Consider the following 13,967-nt stretch of genomic DNA (forward strand, 5'->3'; position numbering starts at 1 on the left):
TTGGCCTCTGCGGCTGCGCGTTGCTTCCTCTTGGCTGTGAGGTACAGGCGCATGCGCGTTGCAGTGAGCGGGCCGTCTTTGTTCGCGGAGGTGAGTGCAGAGCCGGGGGTGCCGGTGTGTCATGGCGCCTCTATACACCGGAGCGCTGCAGCTCTCCCTTATTCCCGTCTCCTGTGTAGAGTCCCGGCGCGTTACTAGCCTGCTATTATAGTGTAGCATCACCTGGATAGACCCCGCCCCCTGACAGGTGTAACTGCCTCATTATCATAATGTATTCACGTGACACCCAGGTGTCCGCGGTGACGTCATTGCCCCGCCTCTCACCTCTAGGCCCCTGTTTTTTTTAATGATTTTACTATTTCTCTTGTAGTTTTATCAAAGATGTTCTGTTTGTCTCATGATTACGGTGTACTGTAACTACAACTCCCAGCATGCCCCGAGGCTGTAACTACAACTCCCAGCATGCCCCTAGGCCGTAACTACAACTCCCAGCATGCCCCGAGGCTGTAACTACAACTCCCAGAATGCCCCGAGGCTGTAACTACAACTCCCAGAATGCCCTGAGGCTGTAACTACAACTCCCAGCATGCCCCGAGGCTGTAACTACAACTCCCAGCATGCCCTGAGGCTGTTACTACAACTCCCAGAATGCCCCGAGGCTGTAACTACAACTCCCAGCATGCCCCGAGGCTGTAACTACAACTCCCAGAATGCCCCGAGGCTGTAACTACAACTCCCAGAATGCCCTGAGGCTGTAACTACAACTCCCAGCATGCCCCGAGGCTGTAACTACAACTCCCAGCATGCCCCGAGGCTGTAACTACAACTCCCAGCATGCCCCGAGGCTGTAACTACAACTCCCAGCATGCCCCGAGGCTGTAACTACAACTCCCAGCATGCCCCGAGGCTGTTACTACAACTCCCAGCATGCCCTGAGGCAGTAACTACAACTCCCAGCATGCCCTGAGGCTGTAACTACAACTCCCAGCATGCCCTGAGGCTGTTACTACAACTCCCAGCATGCCCTGAGGCTGTTACTACATCTCCCTGCATGCCCTGAGGCAGTAACTACAACTCCCAGCATGCCCTGAGGCTGTTACTACATCTCTCTGCATGCCCTGAGGCAGTAACTACAACTCTCAGCATACCCTGAGGCTGGTAACTACCACTTCCAGCATGCCCTGAGGCTGGTAACTACCACTTCCAGCATGCCCTGAGGCTGGTAACTACCACTTCCAGCATGCCCTGAGGCTGGTAACTACCACTTCCAGCATGCCCTGAGGCTGGTAACTACCACTCCCAGCATGCCCTGAGGCTGGTAACTACCACTCCCAGCATGCCCTGAGGCTGGTAACTACCACTCCCAGCATGCCCTGAGGCTGTAACTACCATTTCCAGCATGCCCCGAGGCCGTAACTACGACTCCCAGCATGCCCTGAGGCCGTAACTATGACTCCCAGCATGCCCGAGGCCGTAACTACAACTCTTAGCATGCCCTGAGGCTGTAACTGTGACTCCCAACATGCCCTGAGGCTGTAACTGTGACTCCCAACATGCCCTGAGGCTGTAACTGTGACTCCCAACATGCCCCGAGGACGTAACTACAACTCCCAGCGTTCCACCATCCTCTTGCAGCGTCTCTGGGTCCCCCCAGACAGTGAATGGCTGAGCGGGCTGTCACTGGCAGCAGGGACCCAGACAGTGGGGGAGAAATCTTGATGCCCCTTTAAAGGGGTATTCCCCCCAAAATCTTTTTTACACTATGTAAAAGCCCACCCCTAGTTTCACATTAGGGCCAATACAAGTTATGATGTGTTCTGTGTCCTTTTGCTGCTTTCCCTGTCTCCTCACCCAAGGTGCAGGCAGAGAATGAGCTCAGTCCAATCCACCCCGACACGCTCCCTCTCCTGGCCCCCACCCTCTGAGTCGGAGTCACGTGTCCTCCCTCCCTTCAATAGGCTGAAGTGAGGACACCTGACAGCCCCTGCTGCCGAAGTCTGTTTGCAGCTCCCTCAGTCTCCTCACTGTGTTGCCTGGTCTGGTCTTGTGCTGATCCGGGTCCCTGGCAGCTGTCACTCCCTCCACTGTTTCCTTATCTCCTCACTGTGTGTAGCTCTGTCCTCAGCAGCTCTCCCCCCTCCTTCCCCCATGCTGATAACTTTCTCCATCACTGTGTGTAGCTCCGTCCTCAGCAGCTCTCCCCCCTCCTCCCCCCATGCTGATAACTTTCTCCCTCACTGTGTGTAGCTCCGTCCTCAGCAGCTCTCCCCCCTCCTCCCCCCATGCTGATAACTTTCTTCCTCACTGTGTAGCTCGGTCTGGGCAGCTCTCCCCTCTAGTGATGTCACGATACCAGAATTTTGAGTTCGATGGGAACTGTAGTCATGTAACACACTTCAGCTATCAGGGGGATGATGGGAACTGTAGTCATGTAACACACACTTCAGCTATCAGGGGGGATGATGGGAACTGTAGTCATGTGATACACTTCAGCTATCAGGGGGGGATGATGGGAACTGTAGTCATGTAACACACACTTCAGCTATCAGGGGGATGATGGGAACTGTAGTCATGTAACACACACTTCAGCTATCAGGGAGATTGTGGGGATTGTAGTCATGTAACACACACTTCAGCTATCAGGGATGATGGGGGTTGTCATGTAACACACACTTCAGCTATCAGGGGTGATGATGGGAACTGTAGTCATGTAACACACACTTCAGCTATCAGGGGGGATGATGGGAACTGTAGTCATGTGATACACTTCAGCTATCAGGGGGATGATGGGAACTGTAGTCATGTAACACACACTTCAGCTATCAGGGGGGATGATGGGAACTGTAGTTATGTAATACACTTCAGCTATCATGGGGGATGATGGGAACTGTAGCCATGTGATACACTTCAGCTATTAGGGAGATGATGGGAACTGTAGTCATGTGAAACACTTCAGCTATCAGGGGGGATGATGGGAACTGTAGTCATGTAATACACTTCAGCTATCAGGGGGGATGATGGGAACTGTAGTCATGTGATACACTTCAGCTATCAGGGGGATGATGGGAACTGTAGTCATGTGATACACTTCAGCTATCAGGGGGGATGATGGGAACTGTAGTCATGTAATACACTTCAGCTATCAGGGGGGATGATGGGAACTGTAGTCATGAAACACACACTTCAGCTATCAGGGCGATGGTGGGGGTTGTTGTCATGTAACCCACACTTCAGCTATCAGGGGGATGATGGGAACTGTAGTCATGTAACACACTTCAGCTATCAGGGGGGATGATGGGAGTTGTAATTGCACTATTCCAGCTGGATTCGGGCGGCAGAGTAATGTGCAGGCTACCGCCCCCCCTCCCACTTCCCTTCACAGTCGCAGCCAGGCCGACCTTTTGTTCACCCCCCACATTGCTGATGCCGGCCCCGGGGATGTCCTGACGGCCCGGCCTCACAGCTACCTCCTGTCAGATCTCCTCCTCGCCTCCCCCACCTCCAGTCTTCTCCTGCGTTCTCCTCTCCCGCACTGTGCAACTCTCAGCCGCTCTCCTCCCTCTCCTGCCGCCGACCCTGTGCTGCCCCTCTGCCCTTGTCAGACACTCACCGGCCCAGCTGTGTCTCATGCTCGGTGCCTGTGGAGGGGGGGGGGGAAGATCCTCATCTTAGCCCATAGGACCCGCAGTGACACACACGTGTCCCGAGGCTGGCGATGTCAGAGGCAGGAGCGGCGACCTAAAATTTGCCAGCGGCAGCTGCATGGTAGGTGGATGATCTGGGCCCGAGTGAGCGCGCAGGGTCCCGGGTCTGTGTTCGCAGGGGTGGCAAAGAGAGAACATGACAGGCGCTCAGGTAGCCGCCTGTCATGTTCTCGGCACTATATGTTAAACTACGCTATTTTGTAGTTTAACATAAAGTATCGATACCAGGAAATCCTGGTATTGAACCGGTTTTTTTCCCCGAAAATCGATAGTATCGATTTTTCGGTGCATTGTGCATCCCTACTCCCCCTGGCTTTTATCTCTCATTCTCTGACTGAAGCCCCAGACTCTGTCATTTGCATAAAGCTGTGGCTGTTAGAGACCGGACTGCAGGAGACCAAGGGAGAATGAGAGTGAGAAGCATGGGTCGGGAGAGGGGGTGTTTGCTGTCATGGACGGAGCTACACAGCCCAAACAGTGATCCTACAGCAGGGCTGGGAAGGGTGTCAGCTGTCAGAGAGACCTGACCAGGCACTACTGCACATCAGTCTCCCTCTCTGACTGCTCTATGGCAATGACACCTAGCCCCCTTTCCCTCATGCAATGTAGTAATGAGGAGCAGTTGGCAGAAAAGCTAAGAGAAGAACTGCATGATGGGTAATGTAGTTTCCTGGCCAGCACCATCTTGGATATAAAGAGGCCTTTTAGAAAAACTTTTAACCCAGGATGTCAGCAGCTAGAAAGATGGGGGACGGCTCAAAATACTCAGGGGGACTTGGTAAGTGAGACCAGTTAGGTTTGGGAGCATTTTATTTTTTAGCCCTTTAATGTTTGTTTGCAGGCCTTGGACGGGGCTCGCACTGTATAAAATGTGTCATGGTCACGTGACTTCACCAGGGCATCTGTAAGCGTATGTGCACACTACAAAATCCACAGATAACTTCCCGTGAATTCTGACGCTCACCCTCAGGTGCTCCCACTTGAATCTCGCCCTCTCCCATAGACTCCATTCTATGCTCAGGCAGATTCTACCATCTGCCCAAAGAATTGACATGACCATCCTTCAGGCGGTTGGTGGAATCCTCCTTAGCATAGAATGGAGCTTATGGGACGGGCGAAAATTCAAGCGGGGGCTGAATCTGCAGGAAGTTATCAACGCGGATTCCGTAATGTGCACATAGCCTTAAGCTGAGTGACAAGTGTCATAGAAACACATAAAAAATTGTGATTGGTGGGAGTCCAGATGGTAAGAACTCCCTTATAGAGATGAGCGAACCTGGAGCATGCTCAAGTCGATCCAAACCCAAACTTTTGGCATTCGATTAGCGGTGGTTGCTGAACTTGGATTAAGCCCTAAGGCTATGTGGAAATCATGGATATAGTCATTGGCTGTATCCATGTTTTCCAGACAACCTTAGAGCTTTATCCAAGTTCAGCAGCCACCGCTAATCAAATACCGAATGTTCGGGTTCGGATCGACTCGAACCCGAACCCGGTTCACTCATCTCTACTCCCTTACCCTGCCCAAAGCAAAAAGAACAACGGGGGAGATATATGGTACAGTCTTTTAGTAGGAGTGGTCTTTGTTGCCCATAGCAACCTATCACTGCTCAGATTTCATTTTACCAGGGGCTCACAAGAGCTGAGCTGTGATTGGTTGCTATGGGCAGCAAAGACCACTCCTATCGGCACCAGCCTTTCTGTCCATTTATTTTAACTATCGGTGGTAGTCTTCGCAGCCAGAGTGAGAAGGCCTCATAGACTTGCCTTGAATCTCGTGGGTCTGAACACTTCCTGGGACGTGGCAAAAGTGTTTCTTTAGTGTGTCTGCCAGAAAAAGCTGATGATGAAGTGCCGTGAGGGATGCCATACCAAGGCGGGCATGACCCATAGATCCCCATTCATGGTATCCATAGACCTCCACAGTCATTTTGTCCCCTGTGAAGGTGATTTCCCTCAGGGCATTACTTTATTTGCTGGATGATATAACACCATAGAGAAGGATCTGGTAAAAAGTTGTATACCACATGATTGCCATCCTGTCCTCACTTTCGTGAACCATGGGTCATCGGGCAGGTCCCCTGCAGCGTCTCCCCTCCCTTTTAACCTTGATCGATACATAGCCATAGCCAAGGCTGCCGGGTACAATCCCAGTGACTGATGGCAGCATGAAATAATGGCCGCTTTCTTTTTACGGGTGTTTTCAGGAAAAAATTGATTGGTGGTCTATCCTTGTCTATAGCACTGGCCAGAGGAAAAACAATTCTGTTCTATGTATGGTATAGTGGATCACAATGTACGTGCACTCTCTTTCTGCAGAGCTCTGGGATTCAGACGATTTGGACCTTTTTGAATGACCTACATGCCATATTGTGAGAGTGGATATTTATTATAAAACATTTAGAGCAACAGACAGATTTATAACAGAGCTCCCCAAAATGCATTACCTTCTTCTACCATGCATCTATCCATCCATCCAGATCACGCATGGACATGGCCATAGCCAATGAGATAATAACACTCAGTTACTGAGGCATTGTTACATATGCTGTGTCAGCCCACGTATCATCCATCAACCACTCATCCATAGACTTTATGTTGCTGCGGGCATGGAGGCGTTTGGCCCCGTCATGCTGTACTTGCTACAGGTTGAGGAAGATGAGAAGAAAGATAAACCAAATCAGAAACAGAGAAGACATCGCAGGCCTTCACCGTCTGCACAGAAGCCTCGACCAAAACCGAAGCGACCTCCAACACAGAAACCTCAAGTGCTGGGCATCCGAAGGCCTCGTATTTTCCGGGAACGCACAGGAATGGAAGGCCTGACAGATGAAGAAGTGATAGAAAGGTTCAGGCTCAACAAACGCACCATCATAGATTTATACGAGCTGATCCGCACTGACATTGACCCACTAACACAGAGAAGTCATGCCATCCCCGGCATCGTCAAACTGTTGAACTGCCTGCACTTCTTTTCAACGGGGTCCTTTCAGACCAAGGCTTCTGCCATTGGAGGCGTCTCTCAGTCTACATTCTCGCGATTTTTGGTTCCAGTGATCCAAGCCCTGAAGAAACATGTCCACACGTTCATATCTTTCCCTAGCGACAAGTCCGGATGGCAGCAATTGAAAAATGGCTTCTACTCTGTGGCAGGTATTCCCCATGTCATGGGGGTCTTGGATTGTATCCACATAGCTCTGTCGGCTCCTCACGAGAGAGAGGAGATCTACAGGAATAAGAAAGGCTACCACTCTGTCAATGTGCAGATGATTGTGGACAGCAGCTCTAAGATCCTCAGCTTGTTCTCGGCTTTCCCTGGAAGCTCCCAGAACTCATCTATTCTGCGTCAGTCTTCCGTCTACGAGGGCTTTGAGAGTGGCCGGCTATGCGGCGGGTGGCTGCTAGGTAGGTAATGTTTATTGTGTTAATGTCTTGTATTGCCTGTTTATATCCATATACTGGTAAGTCAGCTGAGTTTTGGTAGTGCCAAGGCCTAGACAGATCTTGCTTAGAATTTAGTAGTCCAGAATCAACAGTGACTCCCGATCCCCTGTACCTGTCACTCTGACACTTATGGTCACTGCCCCTTCCTGGTTCCAGTCATGTGTTCTTCCCGCAAGAACCGCCTGCTCATCCAATCATTGAGGTGGTGAGTGATTGGTGGGGTGGGGCAGTTCCTGTGGGGATGACATGTCAGATGGGCTGTGTACATAGAAAGAAAAGAGATTTTTAGTCAGGACTAAATATTTCATATAATTGTGTTGGAGAAAAAAAAACAAATGGTTAATATTGTGGATAGTTCCATTGAGAAAGCTGATTGAACCGTGTGATGACCCTTTTCCCTGATGACTTTCATATGCTGTAGTAGTAACCCCCTTTAGTTAGTAGAAGACACAGGCTTCTTCCTGCAGCACAGAGTATTTTAGGAGAAGAGTGTGCAGACTTTGTGAGCAGTAACATAATGGATGAGCTGGGTTGGCGGCAGCACAGGGTGTTAAGGTAGACTTGTAGACCATTCATGCTTGTCGTGTTCTTGTCTTCATCCACCCCTTGCGTGCTCATCCATGTCTCTGTATAAGAAGCTTATCTCTATAATGCGCAGGTGGGTCGGGATATGCTTGCCGCCCCTGGCTGATGACCCCAGTACCAGAACCCAAGACACCGGCAGAGCTTGCCTACAACGAAGCCCATGCCAGCACTCGAGCGGCCATAGACAAAACATTTAACATGCTGAAAACTCGATTCAAGTGCTTGGACAAGTCAGGCGGGGGGCTGCAGTACGACCCCACCAAAGTCTCCGACATCATTGTGGCCTGCTGCATTCTACACAACCTCGCAGTTGTTCACAACATCACACCTAGAACCGAAGAGCCACCTGAGAGAAAGCTAAATCCTCCGCATGAGCCGCCAGCAGCCGTCAACGCACACGACATCCGCGCCCAGATCGTAGAGGATTACTTCTCCTGTGAGTGATGATCCCGGGAACAGCAGTGCTACCGCACCCGTGAGGGCACCTATAATCCATCCTTTCTTTCTTCTGTAGAGACTACCCCAAGGCAAAGAGACTCCACTTTCTCCACTTTGATGACTGTATTGGGAAAACATTTCTGCGTAGCTGAAAATGCGACAGGTGAGCATGAGGGCCGTGCTGCATGTCTCTGTGTTATTGTTTGGGAACATGGTTAACCATGTAACACGCCTGCTGCGTGAGGTCAGACATAAAGTGATGATGTCATATTGGGGTGGTCCCTGTTGCTGCCATATACGGCCAATCATGCCTTTTGTCTTGTTTTGCAGATCCCCTTATGGATACCATTGAGCACCATGTGCATGTAGTTTATCCTTCCTGTAATACATCATCTTGTCTGGATATATCGTCATACTGTGGCCTCCACACTTAGTAATGAAAGATGGACTGATCCAGCGACTTCCCTATACTGTAATGGAAATGGACTGAGCTGGTGCCCCCCTTCCCCATATAGCCATGGATGTGGGCTGATACCTATACGGTATGGACTGATCCAGTGACCTCCCTATAAAATAGTGGCATTGGATCAGTGACCTCCAGTGGATGTGGACTGATCCAGTGACTTACCTATATAGTGATAGAGATGGATAGAGCCAGTGACCCTCCCCCCCATACAGTAATGGAAATGGACTGTTGTAGCTCTATTTTTTTTTTATTTTTATTTTTTTATAGTAACTCATGGATTGGTCATAGACCCACCCCTGTATTTTTGAGGATATGGATTGATCCATGGTTCATGAACTGCTCTTCTGACCTCCATGTATGGCTATTAGAAATTATCTGATCCAGTGACCTCCCAATGCAGTAACAGGAATGGACTGAACCAGTGACCTCCCTTTGTAGTAACAGGAATGGACTGAACCAGTGACCTCCCTATTCCCTATGTAGTAATAGGAATGGTACTAGCCAGTGACCTCCCTGTGTAGTAATAGGAATGGTACTAGCCAGTGGCCTCCCTATATAGTAATAGGAATGGTACTGGCCAGTGACCTCCCTGTGTAGTAATAGGAATGGTACTAGCCAGTGACCTCCCTATGTAGTAATAGGAATGGTACTGGCCAGTGACCTCCCTGCGTAGTAATAGGAATGGTACTTGCCAGTGACCTCCCTATGTAGTAATAGGAATGGTACTGGCCAGTGACCTACCTATGTAGTAATAGGAATGGTACTGGCCAGTGACCTCCCTATGTAGTAATAGGAATGGTACTGGCCAGTGACCTCCCTGTGTAGTAATAGGAATGGTACTGGCCAGTGACCTCCCTATGTAGTAATAGGAATGGTACTGGCCAGTGACCTCCCTGTGTAGTAACAGGAATGGACTGAACCAGTGACCTCCCTATGTAGTAATAGGAATGGTACTGGCCAGTGACCTCCCTGTGTAGTAATAGGAATGGTACTGGCCAGTGACCTACCTATGTAGTAATAGGAATGGTACTGGCCAGTGACCTCCCTATGTAGTAATAGGAATGGTACTAGCCAGTGATCTCCCTATGTAGTAATAGGAATGGTACTGGCCAGTGACCTCCCTATGTAGTAATAGGAATGGTACTGGCCAGTGACCTCCCTATGTAGTAATAGGAATGGTACTAGCCAGTGACCTCCCTATGTAGTAATAGGAATGGTACTGGCCAGTGACCTCCCTATGTAGTAATAGGAATGGTACTGGCCAGTGACCTCCCTATGTAGTAATAGGAATGGTACTGGCCAGTGACCTCCCTATGTAGTAATAGGAATGGTACTAGCCAGTGACCTCCCTATGTAGTAATAGGAATGGTACTGGCCAGTGACCTCCCTATGTAGTAATAGGAATGGTACTGGCCAGTGACCTCCCTATGTAGTAATAGGAATGGTACTAGCCAGTCACCTCCCTATGTAGTAATAGGAATGGTACTAGCCAGTGACCTCCCTATGTAGTAATAGGAATGGTACTAGCCAGTGACCTCCCTATGTAGTAATAGGAATGGTACTGGCCAGTGACCTCCCTATATAGTAATAGGAATGGTACTGGCCAGTGACCTCGCTATGTAGTAATAGGAATGGTACTAGCCAGTGACCTCCCTATGTAGTAATAGGAATGGTACTGGCCAGTGACCTCCCTATGTAGTAATAGGAATGGTACTGGCCAGTGACCTCCCTATGTAGTAATAGGAATGGTACTAGCCAGTCACCTCCCTATGTAGTAATAGGAATGGTACTAGCCAGTCACCTCCCTATGTAGTAATAGGAATGGTACTAGCCAGTCACCTCCCTATGTAGTAATAGGAATGGTACTAGCCAGTCACCTCCCTATGTAGTAATAGGAATGGTACTAGCCAGTCACCTCCCTATGTAGTAATAGGAATGGTACTAGCCAGTGACCTCCCTATGTAGTAATAGGGAGGTCACTGGCCAGTACCATTCCTATGTAGTAATAGAATTAGTCTAATCCTGAGATCTCATAATGTCACAACATGACTATTTAAAACTCCTCCTTATCTTAAATGGATTCATCCAGTTACCCCTCTATATAGAAGTGGATTATTCCATTGGGCTGTCTTGATGTGAACCCCTTAGAGTTCATAGTGGACCGGTCCGGTGCCACTCCAGTAAATAAAGCCGTAGACCAATAAACCTAATAACATCTTGGCTCATACCTGATCCGGATTGTTCCACTGATATCCTGAGATAGGGGAGTTGCCTGCCAATGAATTTTCTCCATGTGTGCCTAGAAGCCATTCCAGTAAAGCCAACAGTGAACAAGCCCGAACCAAGAGCGGACATAAGATCAGGAGATGGAGAACGTCTGATCCTCCATTGTCTCCCGCTGAACAGTCAATAAAGCCAGTTTGTATTTTCATGAATGCCCCTCCGTCCCGGTGCTGCAATGGAAGAAGCCATGTGTGCTCAGTGTCTAGCGGCTTTCCCTAAAGCCACCAACAGACACAAGCATTTCTGTTTTTTGTTTGTTTGTTTGTTTTTGATTGTCCGTCTCTGTTGTATTGTACCAGGGTACTCACTGATCTTCAGCTACATCATGTGTTATACTTCATTCCATCCAGAGCCGCACTCACTATTCTACTGTTACTCCACATCCTGTACTCCAATCACACCCAAAGCTCCAGTCAGGATGTGGCTGAAGCATATGACATGATATAACAGCAGAATAGTGAGTGAAGCTCTGGAGTGTGATTGCTTCTTGTAGGCATCATAGTTATTGTATGCTGGGGAGTAGGCCCTGTGATCCCTGGTCCATGTGTGCTGTAATAGATTGTGTTGGTGGATATCTCCAGATAACAGAGAGCAGTAGCTGTGTACTGAGATCTCTGTACTGCTCTGAGATCTTGGGATGGGACATGTATGTAATGTTTATGATGTAGTCTGCTCTGAGATGATGGGACATGTATGTAACGTTTATGATGTAGACTGCTATGAGATGGGACGTGTATGTAACGTTTATGATGTAGACTGCTATGAGATGGGACGTGTATGTAACGTTTATGATGTAGACTGCTATGAGATGGGACGTGTATGTAACGTTTATGATGTAGTCTGCTCTGAGATGGGACGTGTATGTAATGTGTATGATGTAGTCTGCTCTGAGATGGGACGTGTATGTAATGTTTATGATGTCGTCTGCTCTGAGATGGGACGTGTATGTAATGTTTATGATGTAGTCTGCTATGAGATGGGACATGTATGTAACGTTTATGATGTCGTCTGCTCTGAGATGGGACGTGTATGTAATGTTTATGATGTCGTCTGCTCTGAGATGGGACGTGTATGTAATGTTTATGATGTCGTCTGCTCTGAGATGGGACGTGTATGTAATGTTTATGATGTCGTCTGCTCTGAGATGATGGGAAGGGACATATACATAATGTTTAAGATGTTTGTAGAGGATGTTCTGTGCCGGAGATGAGCAGCCATGTGTGATGGCATCTCCTCCATCTAGCCAGGGCCCCTTCCTTTTCCTAGGGGGTGACGTGATATTATTATTATTATTTTTAGTTCCTGTCCCAGGACAGGATTTGTAGGACCTGATATGGTTCTTGGTTGTCACCAGTCGTGGTGGATATCTAAGGACCAGCAGGACAGTAAGCTTTAGCCAACGTGTGAGAACATCTGAACCAGAACCCAGACATTGATGGTTGTGCTGGGAGTTGTAGTCCCTCATCATCAGCACTGTGTCACTGTCCCAGGTGAGACAGACAGGGACTATTGGGTAATAGTTGGCTCCATGAGAAGGATTTCCTGGATGGGAGGACTGCTCCTAGAACTTGTCCCATGACTCCTCTCTGTACACAGAACACATTGTTCTTATCTATAAGACATCACAAATGTGCAAAGAGTCGGTCCTCTGCTACCTGCTGGAGCTCGCTTCCCTGTATGTACATCAGCCTAACCATGATCGTCTATGCAAGGAAGTGTCACCCGTCTATAGAGGGCCATTCATGGGTGCTTGCTGCTGATCGGTATAGAGCAGAGCGCGTTACGTGGGGGTGTAATGTGTGTCCTTCTAGTAAGGGAAGTATGCAAAACAAGAGTCCGTGGAGCCTCAGTTACGAGTCTCAAAACACGGGATAGCCAGATATCTCTAGCCTGTTGCCAACGGGGTGCCTCCATGATGGGGAGAGCACCACACCACCCTGATAAATAACCCCTTAAGTCCCACTCGGTTGCGAGTATTGGAACATAGACAGGGAAACAACAGGGTGGCCCCTTTTGTCAATGTCTAACTCAAGGTGCGAGTATTGCGATCATGACAAGGGCTTGCAAAGGCAGGCTTCCACCCACAGACAGCCGTTTCGGGGTTTTTGCCCCTCGTCAGTGTGGGGTAGGATTCTGGCTAGTTGGGGCAATGAAAAATCAACCAACAAAACACAGTAATCACTGAACTCAGGGAGAACAGTGAAAAAAATTCCAATGAAGTACTCAATCAAGAGTCTCCACTGATGCCCCCAAAAATTTAAATATGCAAAACAAGAGTCCGTGGAGCCTCAGTTACGAGTCTCAAAACACGGGATAGCCAGATATCTCTAGCCTGTTGCCAACGGGGTGCCTCCATGATGGGGAGAGCACCACACCACCCTGATAAATAACCCCTTAAGTCCCACTCGGTTGCGAGTATTGGAACATAGACAGGGAAACAACAGGGTGGCCCCTTTTGTCAATGTCTAACTCAAGGTGCGAGTATTGCGATCATGACAAGGGCTTGCAAAGGCAGGCTTCCACCCACAGACAGCCGTTTCGGGGTTTTTGCCCCTCGTCAGTGTGGGGTAGGATTCTGGCTAGTTGGGGCAATGAAAAATCAACCAACAAAACACAGTAATCACTGAACTCAGGGAGAACAGTGAAAAAAATTCCAATGAAGTACTCAATCAAGAGTCTCCACTGATGCCCCCAAAAATTTAAATATGCAAAACAAGAGTCCGTGGAGCCTCAGTTACGAGTCTCAAAACACGGGATAGCCAGATATCTCTAGCCTGTTGCCAACGGGGTGCCTCCATGATGGGGAGAGCACCACACCACCCTGATAAATAACCCCTTAAGTCCCACTCGGTTGCGAGTATTGGAACATAGACAGGGAAACAACAGGGTGGCCCCTTTTGTCAATGTCTAACTCAAGGTGCGAGTATTGCGATCATGACAAGGGCTTGCAAAGGCAGGCTTCCACCCACAGACAGCCGTTTCGGGGTTTTTGCCCCTCGTCAGTGTGGGGTAGGATTCTGGCTAGTTGGGGCAATGAAAAATCAACC

The 13,967-nt window shown here is 49.0% G+C and overlaps 1 protein-coding gene across 2 annotated transcripts; it reads left to right on the forward strand.

The window, feature by feature from the left end:
* LOC138794545 (putative nuclease HARBI1) lies at nt 1-9,937 on the forward strand. Of its 2 annotated transcripts, none has more exons than XM_069973267.1 (5): nt 1-90; nt 6,024-7,109; nt 7,807-8,169; nt 8,248-8,334; nt 8,502-9,937. In XM_069973267.1, coding segments are annotated over exons 2-4 (1,161 nt in total). In that variant the 5' UTR covers nt 1-90; nt 6,024-6,313; the 3' UTR covers nt 8,250-8,334; nt 8,502-9,937. The 2 variants fall into 2 exon arrangements, with proteins under 2 accessions (XP_069829368.1, XP_069829369.1); XM_069973268.1 differs by lacking the exon at nt 1-90 and adding an exon at nt 4,166-4,482.
* The last annotated feature ends 4,030 nt before the right edge of the window (nt 9,938-13,967 follow it).

Source organism: Dendropsophus ebraccatus, chromosome 6, assembly GCF_027789765.1.
Source record: "Dendropsophus ebraccatus isolate aDenEbr1 chromosome 6, aDenEbr1.pat, whole genome shotgun sequence".
NCBI classification, from domain to species: Eukaryota; Metazoa; Chordata; class Amphibia; order Anura; family Hylidae; genus Dendropsophus; species Dendropsophus ebraccatus.